The sequence below is a fragment of the Myotis daubentonii genome, chromosome 2 (genome assembly GCF_963259705.1).
Source record: "Myotis daubentonii chromosome 2, mMyoDau2.1, whole genome shotgun sequence".
NCBI classification, from domain to species: domain Eukaryota; kingdom Metazoa; phylum Chordata; class Mammalia; order Chiroptera; family Vespertilionidae; genus Myotis; species Myotis daubentonii.
The window spans coordinates 88,601,371-88,621,583 of record NC_081841.1 but is presented as its reverse complement, the minus strand read 5'-3'; the positions used below and the strand labels follow the sequence as shown (position 1 = coordinate 88,621,583).

General features: G+C 38.7%; 1 protein-coding gene across 1 annotated transcript in view; it reads left to right on the top strand.

Moving 5' to 3' along the window:
* The window catches only part of EPYC (epiphycan), a 43,754-nt gene that overhangs the window by 11,686 nt on the left and 11,855 nt on the right, over window positions 1–20,213 (top strand). The window contains exon 3 of the mRNA XM_059681040.1: window positions 15,828–15,999. Within this exon, the coding sequence (XP_059537023.1) occupies window positions 15,828–15,999 (172 nt within the window). The remainder of the gene's footprint in view (window positions 1–15,827; window positions 16,000–20,213) is intronic.

Below are 20,213 nucleotides of genomic sequence, written 5' to 3'. Positions count from 1 at the left end.
CTTAAATCAATTTGAGCACTGAACTTATGTTTAAGGCAAAATGCCATTGGACTTAACATACCTGCATGCAGGTGTGTGAAACCCAGAAAGACATTCTCCAGTAACCCAGGACGAACAGCCTGGAGCCCTTTAATATGTTTGGAAAACAATCGTTGACATAATGATGACAACAAGAATAGCTTCATGATTTGTTATCAACTGGTGGGACAATTTGGGAGAAAGATAACTTTTAAATTCTGTTTTGTTTAACAAAAATCTTAGTCTATGCTCGAGTAAAAATCCAGATAACATTCTAGATTTAAAATGCTTTCAAGAGATGAAGGGGGGTGGGGGAAGAGAGAAAGAGAGATAGAGAGAGGGAGAGAGGCTTATAATTTAAATATTATCTGCTAAAGAACTGGACTTACTGGTTAGAAATTTACTGGCACAGTGGGGATCCTAAACTAAGTAAATAAATAGGTAAGAACAATTTCTTTCCAGCCTGGTTTTGCCTGAGCATTTAAACCATGAATGCACATACAATTGCAAAGGTGGTGAAAGAAACCACTGGCTTCGGGTTTGCTCCTGTATGCACCCGTTCTATACTTGGGAGGCAGTTTTCCACAGTGTGTGACATGGGTTCTGGAGTCAGACTCCCTTTGTGTGAGTCCTAGGTCCGTCACAGCCACTGTGTGGCTTCAGGCAGTCATACAATCCTCCTGAGCCTCAGCGTCCTATCTGTAAGATATCTAGTGAACATTAAATAAGAAACTTGTTCACTGTTTAACTTATAGCCTGGCACATAGCAGATATTTAATAAATGTTAGCTTTACCATCAGATCACTTGTTCAATCAGCAGCCACTGAAGCTTATCCACTGGTGCCCAGGAAAGTCTTCATGGAAGGGGTAGGATTTGAGCTGAAATGAAGGCTAACTCCATTGGGCAGCATTCACTTTAGATCCAATCACCAATCTTTTGCTGAGAGTCAGGAATGGGGGCAGGTAAATATGACCAAGTTCCTCCTTGTCCCTCAGCACCTCCCAGTCTAATCATCTTATAAACGCACAATTTCCATACAATAGAGGAAGTAAAAAAAAGTAAACAAGATCTTTAGTTACCTATTGGGACATAAGGTTTCTATGAGTTTCATTACAAAATACATATACATATGCTGAGGAAGTATGTCCTCAAATTTGTCATCAGTCACAGTCCTAACAGCAAATCTGAGATAATTTACTATGTCCATTTACTCATGTGTTTATCCACCACCTTTTTTGAACAATATTTAAGGCTACTTATAGAAATAAATGCTAAAATGTGTACAAAAATAGATATATAAACCTATAAAATAAATATACATCTGAATAAATATAGATGACATATCTACATACAATAATATTACATTGTATAAAATACATAATATAGAGTATATTGCATTATATTCTCCACAATATTAGATCTTATATATATTTATTATTAATTGTTTCTTATACTAGATTATGGCATAAAAATATAAATTAAGAAAATGAGGCAAGTTAAAAATAAGAGTTCGGAACATACCGTAATATGAAACCAAGAGTCAGTAACATATCAATATGTGTATTATTAAAGTTTTTCTAAGAAATAAGTATTAGGTTTTAAGGGACCAGATACATGCTTAACTTCAGAATCAATTGAGAGACAGAAATGGAACTCATGCAAATGAGTTCAAGTATCCCTTATATTACTGATAAAATCTAGACTTACGTCTGAAGCAACTATGAGATCCCTAATACAAAACTCCAGAAATAGACTAAGTCATTGGTCATAGAAAAGGTCACTCAATCACAGGCCCCAGAACAGTGCCTGATTCAGCAGATGTTAGTGCATGCCTGGAGGGACAAAACAGAAAGCATGCTCTCAACAGGCAGGCAATTACCCGCAATGGGGAGGATGAACTAATTGCCTAGGCCTACTTCTTCCACTCACCAATTACCCAGTCATTCTTCCTTTCCAGGAAGGGTGAGTAAAGGAGCCAACAGAGGATGCACCCACATCCCAGGAGGGTCTCCTTTCAAGCCATCAGGCTTAACCATGACATTCAATACAGCTCTCACCTTCAAGAGAGAAAATCAGCCTGTTTCTTGGACAGCCATGCTCATTCCTTCCCTAGACCTATCCCATGCCAACTACCACACTTATGTATCCTCTGGCAGTTTGTAGGTTTTGATTCCAGAAGTCTCTGCTATGGACCTGAGAGCATCAATGAGTTTACCTCAAAGACCTCTCAGTTCCTGAGATTAACCTTTCACTCTCAGTTCTTTGCTATACCTCAAATTATATCAAGCCACATTATTTAGTAACAAAGCTTATGAGAAGTTCTGCAATGAAATTAAATGCTAAGTAACTATACTCCAATAATATAATTCCAGAAACATAATGATGACACAAATTTATATATAACTCCCTTACTTCCATGAAGTTTTTGAGGAAAGATAAGACTACAGATTAACATCTCTTGCAAATTAAAGTCAAAACTTGTTCAAATCTAAAGAGATTGCAGTATGAATTCAGAATTGCTTGCCTTGTGATTTAAAAGTCCAAAGAATATGCAGCCCAAACACCACTTCCCCATTTGCTTTTGCTTCATCTCAGCTAGACAGAACCTTAGTGCCTGGATCAAGCTGGATTTTTTTTCAATAACTGCAGTCGGAGTGGACTTTTCCAGATACAAATGCACTTCCTTCAGGGACACATACATTATTAGTTCGTTGCAAAGTTTCCTATGACCTTGATATTTAAAGAGAATGAAGCATTCAGTGCACACATATTATCCCCACACTGACCCTAACCCCCACCAAATCTGAAGAACAAGGTCATTGGAATCTCTACAATAGTTGTTCCGGCAAAAGCAGAGCCCCCAAATCAGTACATAGTGCCGCCAGAGACCCAAGAAGAGACTTGGTGGAAACCGAGGCTGTAGCCTCATCCAGATGTTGGTCAGCTGATGCTCATTGTTTCTAGTCTGTAAACTGAGCTCAAACACAATTTGGAGAACTTTCCCATTAGGAGTTCAATTATGGCACTGTTTTACCATTGTTAGAGGAGTTGTTCTCAAAGTGCGATACCTGAACTGGCAGCATCCACATCACCTGGGAGATGGTCAGGAATGCAAATTCTCAGATCCCACTCCAGACGAAATGAATCAGAAACTCTAGAGGAGGGCCCAGCATTCGGGGGATTTCACAAACCCTCTGCTCATTCTGATGCACTTAGGGTACAAGCAACACTGAATTAAGAAACCCCATGGCTTTCTTCTCAGGGTAGCACTGGAGATATTCCAGTTTTCTAGCACCGTTTTTAAACATACAGTGGCGGCAGGCCCAGTCACCACGTCTACTTGAAGCTTCTTTCTTTTTTTTTCTTTTTTTCTTTTTTTGCATCCCCAAAACCTTTACGTTCTCATTTTTCTGCAGCCCTGGGTTTCTGGCACCTGATGCAGTATTGACTTTGACCAGGTGACAGGCTCTCTTGGGAGCAAGAATTTTCAGTGTTTGGGGGTGTGTGGGGGGGTCTTCAGCCTGGAAGCTATGTGCCCCTCTGGCTTCTTTCTTTTCTTCCTGCTATGGAATTCACAAAATTCACCTCCCAAGGGGTTTCTACGCTTCCCCGTGGTATTTTTCAGCTGAAGAATCAAACTCAGCAGATTCCTGAACTGACACTAATGTTGATGTTTCTGAAGCCGGTGGCCCTTGGAATCTCAATGAAAAACAATCCTTCTACCATATTCCCACCAAGACTTACCATTTCACAGCTCCAGGACTTAATGAGCATTTGTCTCTGACATCCTAGTCTGCAAAATAAGTTCCCCCTCTAGTGTGGTGGTTCTCAACCTTGGCCATGTATTTGAATCACTTCTAGAGTTTTTAAAAATCCTAATGCCTGGGCCACACCCAGACTATTGAACTCAGAGTCTCTGGGGCTGGGTCCCAGTTTTACTGTTTGACTTCGCTCAGCTATCCTTTTAGTGTGAGTCATTTGCTATTTTTGTTTAACCAGTTTAATATGCTTTTCTTTTAAAATCTGTTTATTGTTGGTAGTGTAACAGATGTCCCCCATTTGTCCACCCCCCACCCCCCACCCCCAAGCCTTCCCTACACCATGTCTGTGCTCTTGGGCTTTTCAATGTGGTCCATTTACTTCTCTAGTACTGTGTGCTGAATGAGTGCCTTCTCTTCTCTTTCTGGTCCGGACTTTTGTTTTTCTAACATAGTCCTCTAGATTTTGTCTTGTAGCATGTTTTATAGAGTCAGATTTAAAAAAATCAATAAATTATAAATTTTCCAAAAGTAACATTGTTCAAGGAAATTTTAGAAAATATTCATTTTTCTGAGTTATATAATCTCCTATTATACTAATTTCCAACCCAGGATTGGACTTGACCTTTCATTGTCCTGCCCAGCCCTTCTATAATATGCCTAATTTTCCCTGTATCTTTCCTAATTCCCCAGATTTCTTATTCTGACACTTCTAAGGCAAGTTATAGAGTTTGCTAGAAATGGAGAGGCTTACACTGTGTTTGTTAAGGTCCACATGCACAAGCATTAAAATCATTAAAAAATTATTGCTTGGTAATGTCGCCAACCATTGGATGGTACAATATAAGGTACAGATATGTGGTCCTAAGCAGTGGTCGGAAACTCATTAGTCAACAGAGCCAAATATCAACAGTACAACGATTGAAATTTCTTTTGAGAGACCAATTTTTTAATCTTAAACTATATAGGTAGGTACATTGTTATTAACTTAATTAGGGTACTCCTAAGGCTTAGGAAGAGCCACACTCAAGGGGCCAAAGAGCCGCATGTGGCTCACGAGCCGCTGCTCGCCGACCACGGTCCTAAAGGTTAATCACAGTGACATCATGCTAACCTCACATTCAATGTGGTCTTTAAAGAGGTAAATGGTATATAAGCAAATGTACATTTTTCACATACAACACACATATGAGAATAACAAAGAAACTATATCTAAAAGATGTTGCAGCTAAGTCAAATATTTTTGTGTACTCTCTTTTTTTGGAGTTATCAAAATTCTGATTAAAGACGTACATATAAAATAATAAAATCCAGGACAATTAGATAAAAATCCTCTACTGTAACTATATGGAATCTAAAACATATATAGAATGGAGATTCAAGGGGATAAATTCCTTTTGGTATTGAAAGAAAAAAGGAAGATCATAGAGTCTAATAATCCTTCTCCTATTGGCTGAATGATTCCTATCATGCTAATGACTGCAATAATAAATGATAGGCAACAAATTTGGATATTTTTTAAAGAATAGTTTATTGATTTTTAGCGAGAGAAGAAGGGAGAGGGAGAGAAAGAGAGAAACATCAATGTGAAAGTGCAACATCTATGGGCTGCCTCCTGCATCTCCCCTACTGGGGATCCAGCTCACAACCTTGTCATGTGCCTTCACCAGGAATTGAACCAGCAACCCTTCAAAGCACGGGACAATCTAACCAACAGAGCCACACTGGCCAGTGCAAATTTAGAGATTTTGAGATTTTGATCCTTAGAAATCAGCCCTTCCTTTGCCTTATGCTAATATTGAGCTGATTTACCTAGAGTAATTTGCCCTGGCTCTATATCATCAACAATCTTTTGTTTGTAAATTTATTGTTGACACTAATGCAGATGTCCCCCAACCCCCCCTATCTTTACCCACCTCCACCCAGCCACCTCCCCCACCCCCCAGCTATCACCACACTGTTGCCTGTGTCTATGGGTTAGGCATATATATTCTTTGGCTAATCTCTTCACCTTCTTTCACCCCGTCTGCCCACCCCCCTCCCCTCTGACATCTGTCAGCCTGTTCCATGCCTCTCGTTCCATTTGTGCATCAGTGTTTTATGTTCATTAGATTCCATGTATAAATATGATCACATGGTAATTGTCTTTGTCTGTCTGGCATAATACCCTCCAGGCCTATCCATGCTGTCACAAGGGGCAAGAGTTCCTTCTTTTAGGTTCCCAAGAGAGTGCAGAGACTATAGAGAATATGTTGGTGGCCATGAGAGGGTCCAGGTAGGCACTCTGGCTTAATACACTCTTTTGAATTTGTTTAAAATAATCTGCATCTGAGAGATCAAGTCAGGCTTCTAAAGTTGTAAAATTTTGCAAGGCTTTACCGCTGATACTGAGCAATAGAAAAAAATTTAATGCAATAATTATCTCTTTCAAAGGCAATTGGCTATAAGTTGGTCCTTCCTGGGATAACCTCTATAAATGCACATTTTTCTATGATAATATATACATCATCATCATCATCATCAGTGAATAGCAGTTTTATGCAGAGAATTTCTACATATTAAAAGGCATGGTTTATTACATTTTGTGACTCAATAAAGGCTGTGTTAGAAGGAACAATTTAGTTTGTGTTCGGATAAAAAAGATTAAAACTTTAAAAAAAGTAATACTTAATTACTCCATCGTAAAATAAAGAGCTAGAGCTTGGAAGGATCACATTTTTTGTTATTCAGTCCAACTGCTTTGTTTCAATTACAGTGGTTGACTCCCTCTCCCTATCCCATTCTCATGAGATTACTGATTTCAGCCTCCACTAAATTGTCCTTCTGGCATCCTTACCTGGGGAACAAGGGCAGTAAGGGTAAAGGGAACATGAACTGACTTAGCTTTTAGATAATGTTGCTACAGCCTTTGCCAAAGTTTCTCACCAATATTATTTGGGAAAATTCAGTTAGAACTAGATGATACATTTGTGAAAATTGGATAGTGGAAACCTATTAAGTTTCTGGAGCCTAAGGGATGATGATGAATGGAGTCCTGAATAAACTGGGATAAAACTGACGTGGAAAATCTTTCTGAGAACTAAGAATCTTTCTGGCAACAAAAAATAGAGAAAATAAATATGTGAACAACGATGAAAAAGTGCTGAGGTTGCAGAAGAAACACAGACTAGAGAGGGAATGACTACATGAAACCTGCAGATTATCAGTTATTGTTACTTCTGCATTGAATTTTTTCCCTAAACATTGCATTAAATACAATGAAGCATTACCATCTAAAGTTAAGAATTTATGAAGAATAACCATACATTAGGATATGTGTTTAAAAAAACTAAAAAAACATTTACATATTTTTTATAAATCTATATATATATATATAATATTCTAGCAAGTCAATATCAAATGTTATGAATTTATACTATTTTGATTTAAACAGAAAACCATAAATTGTGGTATTTGGCCTAAGATGTATTAATTATACTAGAGGCCTGAAGCACAAAATTCGTGCAGGGGAGGGGGTGTCCCTCAGCCCGGCCTGCACCATCTCGCAATCTGGGACCCCTTGGTCCTAACCGCCCGCCTGCTCGCTCCTTACCACTTGGCTCAACACTCCTTAGTGCTGTCGTGGAGATGGGAGAGGCTCCTGCCACCACCGTTGCGCTCCCCAGCCATGGACCTGGCTTCTGGCTGAGCCACACTCCAGGTGTGGGAGCACACTGGCCACCAGGGGGCAGCTCCTGTGTTGAGCGTCTGCGACTGGTGGTCAGTGTGCATCATAGCGACTGCTTGTTCTGGTCATTCTGCAATAACAGTGGCTGGGCTTTTATTATAAAGATAGATTTATTAATTTTGACTTAGTTTAATAAAATACTGGTATTTAAAAGTAAAGAAGTTCAAATATGGTGAATTTACTCAAATGTGGTGGTACAGTATTTCAGGAAGTACTATACCGAGAAACCAAGATAAAAGAACAATTGTTTGTAAAGGAGAAATCAGAGAGAATATGAGAGACCAAAAAAAAAATCTATTTTTTTGCTAATGTTAATGGCATGTGCTAGATAAATACCTCCACTAAATAGTAAAAATTATTCTCTCAGTATAATTAGAAAATGGATAAAAAAACAAAATTTGAGAAGGTCTATATTAGGGCAAATTACATGAGCAGCTGTAACAAACAACTCCAAAATCCCAATGGCTTAACACAATAAAAATTGACATCTTGCTGACAGGACTGTCCAGTGTAGGTCAATAGATTTACTATCCTCCCAGTGGTTATGCAGGAATTCAAACTTCTTTCATGCTACAACTTCACCATCTTCACTTTAGGACTGTAGGTTCACAGCGGTATCCTCTGTTGACAGACTGAGGGAAGGGAAAGTATACTTGCTCCTTTCTGTTTATGACCATATGTGGCACATTACTTCCTCTCCTGTTCCATTGGCCAGAACTAACCACATGATCCAATCTAGACTCAAAGTGGAAAATCTGTTTTAGCTGAATCCCCAGGAGAAAAATGAAACAGTTTGGTGAATGCATGGACTTGTCTCAGCCATCATGCTTTCACCAGGCTGAAGTTTCATTCTGACATAATACTTATTTCTCACAAAAGTGAGAGAAAATTACAATAAATGCTGCTTAAATTATACAACCCACCTCCATTAATGTTATGTGATATTTTCATACTCGTCAATTTAAGGTAAGATTGATTGACTGCCAGCTGCTCCCACAGGGCTACATGGCCCTGGTACAGTCTTCAGCCTTCGGGTTCAGCAACTGAAGGTTCAGCCTTCAGGTTCATCCATGATCAGCTATGATCAGAGCAGACTGTAGGTTGATAAATGATATCTGGCAAAAACCCTATGAGGCTTAAAATATGAAAACATAGCCCATTAATGAGTTCATAATGTGAATCGTCATTTCCCATTAATGATAATGCTCACACTCCTTATCCAGAGCTTCTTTCTCAAAATAAAAAGCTAAATTATTCAGAAGAATTTTATTTGGCTGAGTACAGAATCAAAATTAAGAAAGTGAAGCAGTCCTGTGACTGGACTGATTAGTTCAAACTGTCATCTTCACTGCTTAGAAGCTGTGTGGCCTCAGTCCTTCCGCCTCTCATCTTCCACTTACAAATATACCAAATGTGCCCAGTTATTGCACCTCTACACAGAGTTGTTCTGAGAGTGACATTAGAATCCATGGAAAAAGCATACAGTTTTTCATATTCAGTGAGTATTCAATCCATGGCAATTATTATGTTCAGCTAACTCATGATAACAGCAAGTGAAATCTCTTTTCTCCATGTCAGATATGACCTCTTTAGTGAATATATTGTTTACGTTCAACAAATTTAATATATTTCTCTCACAATGTTAGCCACAACAACAAACTCTTTCCTTAAACTCAATTTTCATAGGCTGCCATCTTCTTCAATTTCCTTTATCTTTCTTTAGCTGCATTATCATCACTAAGAGTCAGGAGTTAAGAAGCTTGCCCAAGGGCTAGGGAGTAATGGTCTCTTCTCATTGTACATTTTAAAGATCAGTTTTGCATCATGAGAACAACCTAAAATTACTTTAATTTGGGGGTGGGGTGAGAGCCTTACTGTGACTCTGTCCTTGACCCTGTTTCATATGCTAAAATCTGCATTTTTCCTGTTCTAATAAAAGCAATTATATCTTTATTTTTCAATGAATATCAATAAGTCAACTAGGTGTATATATGCTTTCACTTTCTTTTTCCTTAATGATTTGTCATGCTATCCTTATTCCCAAATTATATACAAGCAAAGAAAAGATTAATAAAAATTGTCCCACCTCTGCCTACATTGGCATGTTAAGTCAAAATTTTAGGAAGTGTAGCTGAGGTAAAGAGCATAGGAAAAATGATAAGGGGAACCTTAGTATCAGGACTAGCTGATCTCTTATAGTTAACAAGTACTCAGCAGGGTCATTACATTCTATAAATCTAGGGAGCACCAAACACAAAATGCCAAAGGAATTGTGCCTCTCAGAATTGTGCAATGGATTAGCTCTGACTCTAGGTACATAATTTCACCTTTCCCTCAAATGTAGAGCACACCCAACCTATATCCTCGGATCAGCAAAAGATTCCAAAGCCGTTTCACCTAACCAAGTCAAAGCACATCTCCTTTAGTTTCCATTCACTACATGTTTGTACCTACAGTGAAGGCCCATTGGCAGACATGAAGATGTCTGAGCCATAACTAATCTCTTTTCATACCTGCTTTCTCGTGCAAAGTTAAAATATTTTGTTACTCTGATATCCAAAACACCCTTTAAAGCAGCGGTTCTCAACCTGTGGGTCGCGACTATCGGAAAACACATGTAGCATATCAGATATTTACATTACGATTCATAACAGTAGCAAAATTACAGTTATGAAGTAGCAACAAAAATAATTGTATGGTTGGGGGTCACCACAACATGAGGAACTGTATTAAAGGGTCGTGGCATTAGGAAGGTTGAGAACCACTGCTTTAAAGTAACAAAAATTGTCACTGTTTACCTTTACTGATTCAGCCTACTAATCGCTAGACACATTGGGATAGGAGCTGGGAATGTAATTGTAAAATATAATATTTTATATATATACTAGAGGCTTGGCGCATGAAATTCATGCATGGGTAGGGTCCCTAGGCTTGGCTGGCAATCAGGGCCAATCTGTGGGGCGACTGGCGGAGCAATGGGGGCGGGGCCCAGCTGGCACCCACCTTGGCTGGACTGGCACTGCCTGCTTGCCGGCCCCACCCCCCATCACTGCTGCCGGTTGCCTCCCTCTGTGGGGCAATCAGAGGGGTGATGGGGCGGGTGGGCACTGGCATCCACTTTTGCTGGCCTGGGGCCTGTGGGCTGGGGGCAGCTCCTGCTTTAAGCATCTGCCCCCTGGTGGTCAGTATGCGTCATAGCGACCGGTCATTCCTGTTTGGTTGATTTGCATATTAGGCTTTTATTATATAGGATATTTTATTTATATTTATATATATATATATTTATATATATATACATATATATATATATTTATATATATATATATATATATATATATATATATATATATTTACTCTGTATTCCCATATACAACATCAAAATCTATATCACTTATCTTTTGTTATGTAACAAAAGAAGAAAAATATGAAAAATAAAATGCCAATAAATATATATCAACAATTGAATCTAAAAGTCTAAATAAATGAACAAAGAATCAAATGAACATAAACTGATGAATAAAATAGAACCAGAGGCATGGAAACATGGAACAGAGTGACAAATCTTACAGGGAACAGGAAGGGGGTTGGAAAGAGATTAACCAAAGAATGTATATCCATATAGGCATTACCTATGGACATATATGGGAACCAAGTAGAAGGGGACAATGGGGGGTAGGGGGCTATTTGTAATACTCTCAACAATAAAGATTTAAAGTATTTTAAAAAGGGGGTTTTAAGCATGGGTTGACACTAATTTTGTCTTTTTCAGAGTTTATTCTCACTTCAGTGTGAATGTATCCTGAAGGAAATCCCAACTTCCTGTAAGGGGATTGTTGCTGTATTCTCGGCAAGAGAGCATAGTAACATAGATTATGGTGGTGGTAATAGACAGAGAGAGAGAATGATATTGACTGAATGACAGGTAAAATGGACAGTTGATCATAACTTAAGTGTAACACTAGGCATAGACTTGTTTGATTGAATAATTATAAAGAGAGGCCATCCTTCCATCATTTACAAATTCAGTTTTTCCTTCACTGATCTTTTCCTTCATACATGAAGGTAGGAATTGAATCTGAGTAACTTGCATCCTCTCATAGCATTCTTTCCATCACACATATATTACATTTTTATTAAGTTCCGCGTTGGAAACTTAACTGCAGATTCAGTGCTAAAATAAAAAATATCAAAATACTCCCAAAATAAAATACATTAAGTTTTATTAATTCCAACACAAGGCCTAATGGTAGCAGATGGTTTGTGATCATCTTAAACAGAAGTGATCAACATGATCAACAAGAAGTGTGTCCTGAAGGCTTTCCTTGGCAAACGAGGCAATCAGGAGGAAATGTGGCTGCTATTTCTGAACACTGTTTTTTCATATTTTTACTCTGAAATGAAGGCAAATAAATTTAGTAAACTTAATGGTAGCATTGTAGTTATATAAATCATTTAGGTGTGCTTTTTGATAATGAACAAATGGATTTGGTTAAAATTATTTTTAGCCAAATGTTATTATCACTGAAAATGGTGCTGAGTACTTTTACAGGAAGATTCTTCCATGGAAAACTCTGCTGATTGTGGGAGAATGAAAGTTTCAACTTTGCTGCAATATTATTAACACCAATATAAATATTACTATAAAAATCCGTATTTCTCAGGGAGCAGAAACTTTGAGACACTTCAGGGTCATTTCAGTCCTCTTTACCCTAAGAAATACTGAGGTGCTGGCTTGCTTACATAGAGGCAAGGCTGTGCATGGTCTGGAGACAGAGGCAGGCCTAGGATGCTTCCTGGCACTATTATCTTTTCAGGCCGACATGGACCTCATTCGCGAGGTTATACCTCACTCGACCCATGTCACTCTCTGTGGACGAAGCATTTGTCAGCTCTAGTAGGTAGACTCTTTCGTGGACATGAAATGTACTCCTAAGTATAGTCTATCAGAACATAAATTATCTACAGATCTAAGAGATACAAGTACAGTAATGACTAAGCTCAAGGTCATATGCAGGAGTGACCCTTTATATTGTGTTTTTAAACTTTAGGGAAATATAATGAAAAAAATTAAAAATTCAATTCAGCAGGAAGCAAATCAGGGTAAAATAAGATGTATAAAAAGGAATGGAGGAAATCTAAGAAAAAAATGGATACTTATATCAGAGGTTCAGTTATAAATGTTTGCATTCGTGTGTTACTGATTGTAACTTGAGAAAAAAAAGGCAGGGATGTATTCTGGCCATGTGTGTTTATTCCCAAATTTAGGGTTCTGCAGCATCAGCATAAAAGTCTGCTGCAGGGAGAGCTTTTTGTATTAATGCCGCATTTCTTTGCCTCACAACTGCATGTCACCTTATGAAAGTTGGTGAGCGAGGAAACAAAGACGGGAGGGCTGAATCACTTCTACGCAGCAGTGACAATAATGCTCTCCAGGCACAGTGCTTTGCGGTTACAGTTCTGCTATTTTGCTGAACCAAAAAGGCATTCCTTTTCTTTGCTCTTAAAAAGTTGTTCAACATTCCCACTTTAATAGCAAGTAAGCATGAACAGAACAGTCTCTGATAAACACAAAAGCTGTTTTGCCTCATGATAGTGGATGACAAGTGAGATCTTTACAGCTTCACATCAAATCAGTGGAAAAACAATTATCCATTAAAAATACGTGCAAACGTTTTTCCTATAAAGCCAAGGATTCAAGGCAACGAGTCTGGAATGTGTTTCTCCCCTTAGGCTGCCTCCATTCCATGAAACATCTGTCTCAATTTCTGCTCTTCCTGGAGCCTCCTTTGGTCTCTCTGCATACCCATTCCTTCCGAGTATGCCTCATTCCGACCCTGCAGATGGAGCCCGTATGTCTCTCTGCTTAAAGAAATGTACCCAACCTTCTCAGTGGAGATTTATGGTCATTGTATCCTCATGGATGGCTTCCTAATGCACCAAGTGCAGTGGAATTTGCTTTTGGTTTGATTTCATGCTCTAAATACATTAAAGTAAGCATTAATGCCGTCATTCTTCTCAGCAAGATCTCTAGGATTAAGCGTAGAGCTGTGGATTAGATATATTCTGGACAAGCAAACTTTTTATATTGTATTCAATAAGTACTTGGTTGTATATTATGCCTTGAGGTATAACGATATATGACATAACTGAGAGGGTACCATCTAGTAAGCTTGGAGAGGGAGAGAAAGAGTGGAGCCACTGTGGCACAGCTTAGGATGGGCTGAAAGGAAGAGACTGCAGAAGCCCAGAGGGAGACATGCTTCAGAAATGTGCACTGACAAAAGAAAGTTTAGGTGATTGTTCTTTAAAAACTAATTTTCTTTTGTGAAGCAATATATTCAAATTTATCAAAAATAACATTGAATAAGTGTATCTTTAAAATGCTATTGTTGCCCTGGCCTGTGTTTCTGGTTTCTGAGTGGTTGGAGCATGGACCCGCAAACTGAGGGGTCATGGGTTTGATTCCCAAACAAGGGAACGTACTGGGTTGCTGCTTCAATACCCAGCCCTGGCCAGGGTAATTTCCTTCCTTTCTCTCTCTCTCTCTCTCTCTCTCTCTCTCTCTCTCTCTCTCTCTCTCTCTCTCTCAAAAGAAAAAAAGAAAAAAAACAATGGAAATAATATCCTCGGGTGAGGATTAACCAAAATAAGAATAAAAATAAAAGAAACTGTTAATTGTTATCTAAAATATTCATAAAGTATCTGCCCTAATTATGTCCGTATTTTACACAGGGAAGTATTAGCTTGCATATCATTTTGACATTAAATAAATTAGAAAGTAATTTGTGTGTTTTTTTGTTTTTGTTTGTTTTTGCTTGTTTAATGAAAGCAAATAAAGAAGGCTGCAAAGGATCAAGAGGCCATGTCAGCCTGCTAAAGAAAAAATCCGGGTTTTCCTGGGGATGCCATGGGGAAGCTAGGTCCCTGTGGGTGAAGTTGGCATGTTGCCAAACAATTGTTTTGAACAAAATTCCTGCCCAAGGTCACAAGGTCATCAGGAAGGTAGACATTTATTAATACAAATGACATTGAGACAAGGAAAGGGAGTTGAGAGTAAGGGGTTATTCTAAATGCAAACAGTGGTCTTAGATGCAATAACATTACTTATAATATGCATGTAAGAAGAGAAAAGCAAGTTTAAGCTAAACTACAATCCCTGAAAAATCATTTGAGTGTTTTTTATTATTTTTTTCAGTATAGCTTATTGATTTTTTACAGGGAGGAAGGGAGAGGGATAGAGAGTTAGAAACATCAATGAGAGAGAAACATCAATCAGCTGCCTCCGGCACACTCCCCTCTGGGTATGTGCCCACAACTAAGGTACATGCCCTTGACCAGAATCAAACCTGGGACCCTTGAGTCTGCAGGCCAATGCTCTATCCAATGAGCCAAACCGGTTGCAGTGGTTCTCAACCTCCTGGCCCTTTAAATACAGTTCCTCATGTTGTGACCCAACCATAAAATTATTTTCATTGCTACTTCATAACTGTAATGTTGCTACTATTATGAATCATAATGTAAATATCTGATATGCAGGATGGTCTTAGGCGACCCCTGTGAAAGGGTTGTTCGACCGCCAAAGGGGTGATGACCCACAGGTTGAGAACTGCTGGCTTAGGGCTATTTGAGTGTTTTTTAAATGCCTTCTATTGCCAAAACTCTCAAAAAGGTCAATTTTGACATTCCCAAATATCATTGACAATGCTTGTTATTCAAATTAATATTGAAAATATATAAGAAATGGCATATCATCATCAAATCATATAGTCTACACATATTGTATTTTAGTAGGAATAATACTTTTCAGTAAAATACAGTTGGAAGAAATGTAAGTTGTTGTAAAGAAACAGAATATTTGAATCCAGGGACCAAGGATTAAAAGAACTGAAATATACATGACAATTTTTTCTTGGTTATTATCCTCAAGGGGAACAGAGTTAGGGTGGCAGGGTGAAGGGGACTGTGCACACTTCTGGGTGAATCTGAATTTTGCACAATGATGCATTCTTGCAATGCTGTATTTAGTAAACAATAAATTTAGGTTTTTTTAACTTATAGAATTAAAAAATATATAAAAATGTTTAAAAGTGCAAGAACCATCCCCCCAAAAAGACATTGGGAACTATTACTAAGATATAAGAAGCCAAACTAATTAAAAACAATAGCAGTAACTGGAACCACATGTGCTCTCCCAGGCAAGCAGGCCAGTCACAGTATTGAACTTCAGAACATGAGTGCCCTCTTGTGGCAAACATGAATATCTGAAATTTGTTTTACTGCCTCGGGGTAATTGAGATAGTGATCAAACTCTGTTCTTTTTCAGATTGAAATAGCAACAATGATGCCTTCAGGGAACAGAGAGCTCCTCACCCCGCCACCACAGCCCGAGGAGGCTGAAGAGGAAGAGGAGGAGGAGTCCACCCCCAGGCTGATTGACGGTTTTTCCCCACAGGAACCTGAATTCACCAGGGTTCTGGGTCCACACACCAGTGAAGGTCAGGTCCATTTGGTCATCCCTCTAAATTGCCAAGCTCCAAGTCCATAGGGGACCCACATCACCCAAGGAGAAAGTTCTGCAATAGGCTAGGTTTGAAACAGGAGATTCACATGTATTTTGTATTCAAAGATAAAGTAGTTTGAATAATTTAGCTCAGGCATGATGAAAATTTTCAAATAACCAATGAAAATATTTGTCTAACATCATTACTCAAAACCTTTGTGGCGGATGGAATGCATTTTCAGAGCAAAGGATACCCTCTTAGCAAGATCAGAATCTATGTCTGAGAGGTCAGGCCACGGCCGTTCAAGGTGATAAATGAAATGATGATAGTAATAGCAATAATATTTACATTGGTTGAGCACAAAATATCTGTTGGCCATAATGCTCAACACTTCACCTTATCTCATTTGTGTATTACAAACTCCCTGTGAAGGTGTCAGCATTAATCTTTTCATTATTACTGAGGCAACTAGCTTTAAAAGGATAGGAACTTGCCAGAGATCACATAGCCATTAGTTTCACATGCTGGGTGAAACTAGTCTGTTCTGATTTTTATCTGTATAGTTCTTCTCCTAGGAAGTAGCAGAGAGAGGAAAAGAGAGGAAAGTGGTCCATTACACTGAATTCCATCTTGTTAGGTTTAAAGGTGATCTAAACCAGAGCATTTTGTTAACAAAAAGGAATGCCTGGTGCTACATGTGATTCTATAATTTGTCTATATTTGTTGTTAGAATTTATCAGTGTCATTCTTGGGGTTATCAAGTGGACTCACTCTAAAATAGTTACACACAGACACACACACACACACACACACACACACACACACACACACACACACGATAGAGAATGAGAGAGAGAGAGAGAGAGAGAGAGAGAGAGAGAGAGAGAGAGAGAATGGCATAAGGGGAGGGGTATAGAAAATTGAATAGAATTTCCACTACATAGGTTTAGTTACTATTGAGTATCTTTGTACTCTAAACTAAAAGTTGTCTTTGTGTCATGCTGCCTAGATGCCAGCCACTAAAGTGTTCTATGTGCATTGACTCTTTGAAGAGTCACAACAATGCCATGAAGTAGGTATTGATATTTCTGCTTTATAAGTAGGAAAACTAACATTCCAACATGCAGTGTATGGAGGAGGTACATACTGGTGCTGGGATGCAGACAGAGATCACCAAACTCTAAGTCTTTAAGAAATGCTTCATATTCTTTCCACAGAGTTAGCTCTCTACAAACAGAACCAGGGAATGCACACACAATTACAAGGAAATGTGGGTACCCAGCAGAAAGCCCTCAGAGCAGGGAATTTAAATAGCCCTAGAATATTACTTACTTTTAAGTAATTTCAGATTTTTCAAACGTTGATGGATCTGGCATCATTAGCTATAGTTAGGTATTTTAGCTGAGCCAGGAACAGCACAAAAGCACAATGCCCAATTTTTCAGTCAAAATTATGGCTCCATAGTGTCAGCTTTGAGATAATATTAAAAACAATCTATGACTTTTCAAAAAAATGTTGTCTCTAAAGTAATTGCAGTGTAATTTCAAGAGAAAAAACATCACCAAAAATTGTAAATTTAAAATTAAATTCACATATTATAAATTCATCAAAGTTAAATAGTTTGGAAACATGCATAACATTAAATATAAAAATATCATATTTTAATTATTAATACAAAATTCTAAAAATAATATTCTGAAACCATATAAAGTAGGCTTGAGTTATAAATGGAAAAAGTAGAATTAAATTATTAACTGGTGTGAATATATAAGTACTCTGAAAATTTATTGCTAGATTAGCATGACCATGAATATATAGAATACAATTCCTTTAAAAAATATAATAACTGACAAATATTAATTCATATTGATTGGAGAAATCAGTATTAAATATTTTGCAGCTCCCTCTTGAATATTTTCTCTAGATTTCCATTCATAACATAGTTTTATTTCTAAAGTTCTTATTATAAATTACTAGAGGCCCGGTGCACAAAAATTCATGCACTCGGCAAGGTCCCTCAGCCCAGGCTGCAGCCTCTCACAATCTGGGACCCCTCGGAGGATGTCCAACTGAGGCTTAGGCCCATGGGGAGTGGGCCTTGGCCATCAGTCAAACACCCTCAGCGCTGCCGAGGAGGCAGGAGAGGCTCCCACCACTGCTGTGCAGCTGTCAGCCTGGCTTGTGGCTGAGCAGAGCTTCCCCTGTAGGAGTTCACTGACCACCAGGAGGCAGCTCCTGCATTGAGCATCTTCCCCTTGGTGGTCAGTGAGCATCATAGCAACCAGTCATTCCTGGTTGCCCTTAAGGTCAATTTGCATATTACCCTTTCATTATATAGGAGAGACCCAGTGCATGAAAATTCATGCACTGGAGCGGGATCCCTCAGCCTGGCCTGCCCCCTCTCATAGTCTGGGAGCCCTCAGGAACAGGAGGCAACCCAGCGGTCAGGGGATTTCGATGCCCCATCACACCTCTGCTGCTGCCACTACCAGCAGCGCAAGCCTCGGCCAGTCCTGGTTACCTGAGCCTCAGGCCGGCCCTGGGTGGCTGAGGGACTGAGGGGACTGGGTGCCACCATCTTGTGGCTGTGGGTGCCACCATCTTTGAGGGCGGGGCAGTAAAATAGCATATTCCCTCCTTATTGGCTGTGGGTGCTGCCATCTTTGCGATGGCATGAGGGTCAATTAGCATATTCCCTCTATTAGATAGGAGGATTTTTTTCTATTTAATGATAGCAATACTACCCTAGTAAGTGCCTTACTAGTTCTTTTCTGTGAGGGGAGTTGCAATGCTTAGAATGTTTTATACAAATTGTTATAATTAAGCTAAATAGGAAAAAACATAATTAATATTTACCAAAACATTGATAACACCACTCAAATCACACACATGTAAAATGCAGGAAGGTCTTAAAAAGTTTACAGGTTGAAAATTATGGGGGGTGGTGGTGCATATAACAGCTCACTGTTGAGTATGGCATCAATAAAGTATGTAAGTTTTTTGAGTAAATGTTGTCCCAACTCTTCTGCAATCCAGTGCTCCCTAGAAATTCAGAATCAGAGGTAGCCAGAGGAAGACAAGTCAACAGTTGAGATAGTAACATAACTTATGGTATAATTGTCTTCATCTTATTGACTGTGTTGAGATTAATCAGCCAAAGTGTTTTTCTTTAGCCTCTGCTGATATTCTAAAATTTGTAAAGAATATGAGAAACTTATCATTGCTTGAACAAAAATTCAAAAAGGGCTGAGCAGGAAGTATATTTGTACGAAAAGTATAGGGGATGGTTAATTAAATATCTTAGTTGCATTACTAGCTCTTTTTGGTTTTTTTTGTTGTTGTTTGTTTTTTAAGTATTTTATTGATTTCTTACAGAGAAGAAGGGAGAGGGACAGAGTTAGAAACATCGATGAGAGAGAAACATCGATCAGCTGCCTCCTGCACACCCCCTACTGGGGATGTGCCTGCAACCAAGGTACATGCCCTTGCCCGGAATCGAACCTGGGACCCTTCAGTCCACAGGCCGACGCTCTATCCACTGAGCCAAATCAGTTAGGGCACATTACTAGTTCTTGATCTTTGAACTAAGGCAACAAGGTGTCTCTGTGAGTGAAGGGTTTCCAAATAGGGGCTCTCAGTGCTAAAAACAGGAAAGTTTCGGCTAAATCGGATGAATTGATCACTGAGCAATCTCAAGGAAGTTCTTCCATCACATTCTTCTTCTGTAATTATCATGGCAGATTTCACTTTCTTCATTCATCTCACCTCTCACAACCCTTCCTCTCCTTCTCCCTTTACTACTCAAACTCTTTAGGAAGCTTAGTTTTCTACTTCACAAAGAAAATGCAATCTTCCACTCAGCAGCTCTTTGGTCTTTCTGTTTTCAGACATATAATTACCTACAACTACATCTCTCCTATTGCCACAGAGGAACCATGTCCTCCGGCATGTGGCTTTGCATTCTTCTACTGGGCCCATTGCTCTCTCAGGAACCTTATTTAACCTCTGCTCCTTTGGATTCTTCCAAACCTTCTAGCTTAGTCAATATCCCTCATTATATACAACACAAATAATCTTTTTTAAAAAGTAATCAACTTTTTTTCTTCCTTTTTCACAAATATCTCAACATTGTCTACTAGTATATTTGCTGTAACTATTTCCTCACATTCAACTTTCTCCTTAGTTGACTGTAATCTGGCTCCCAGCCT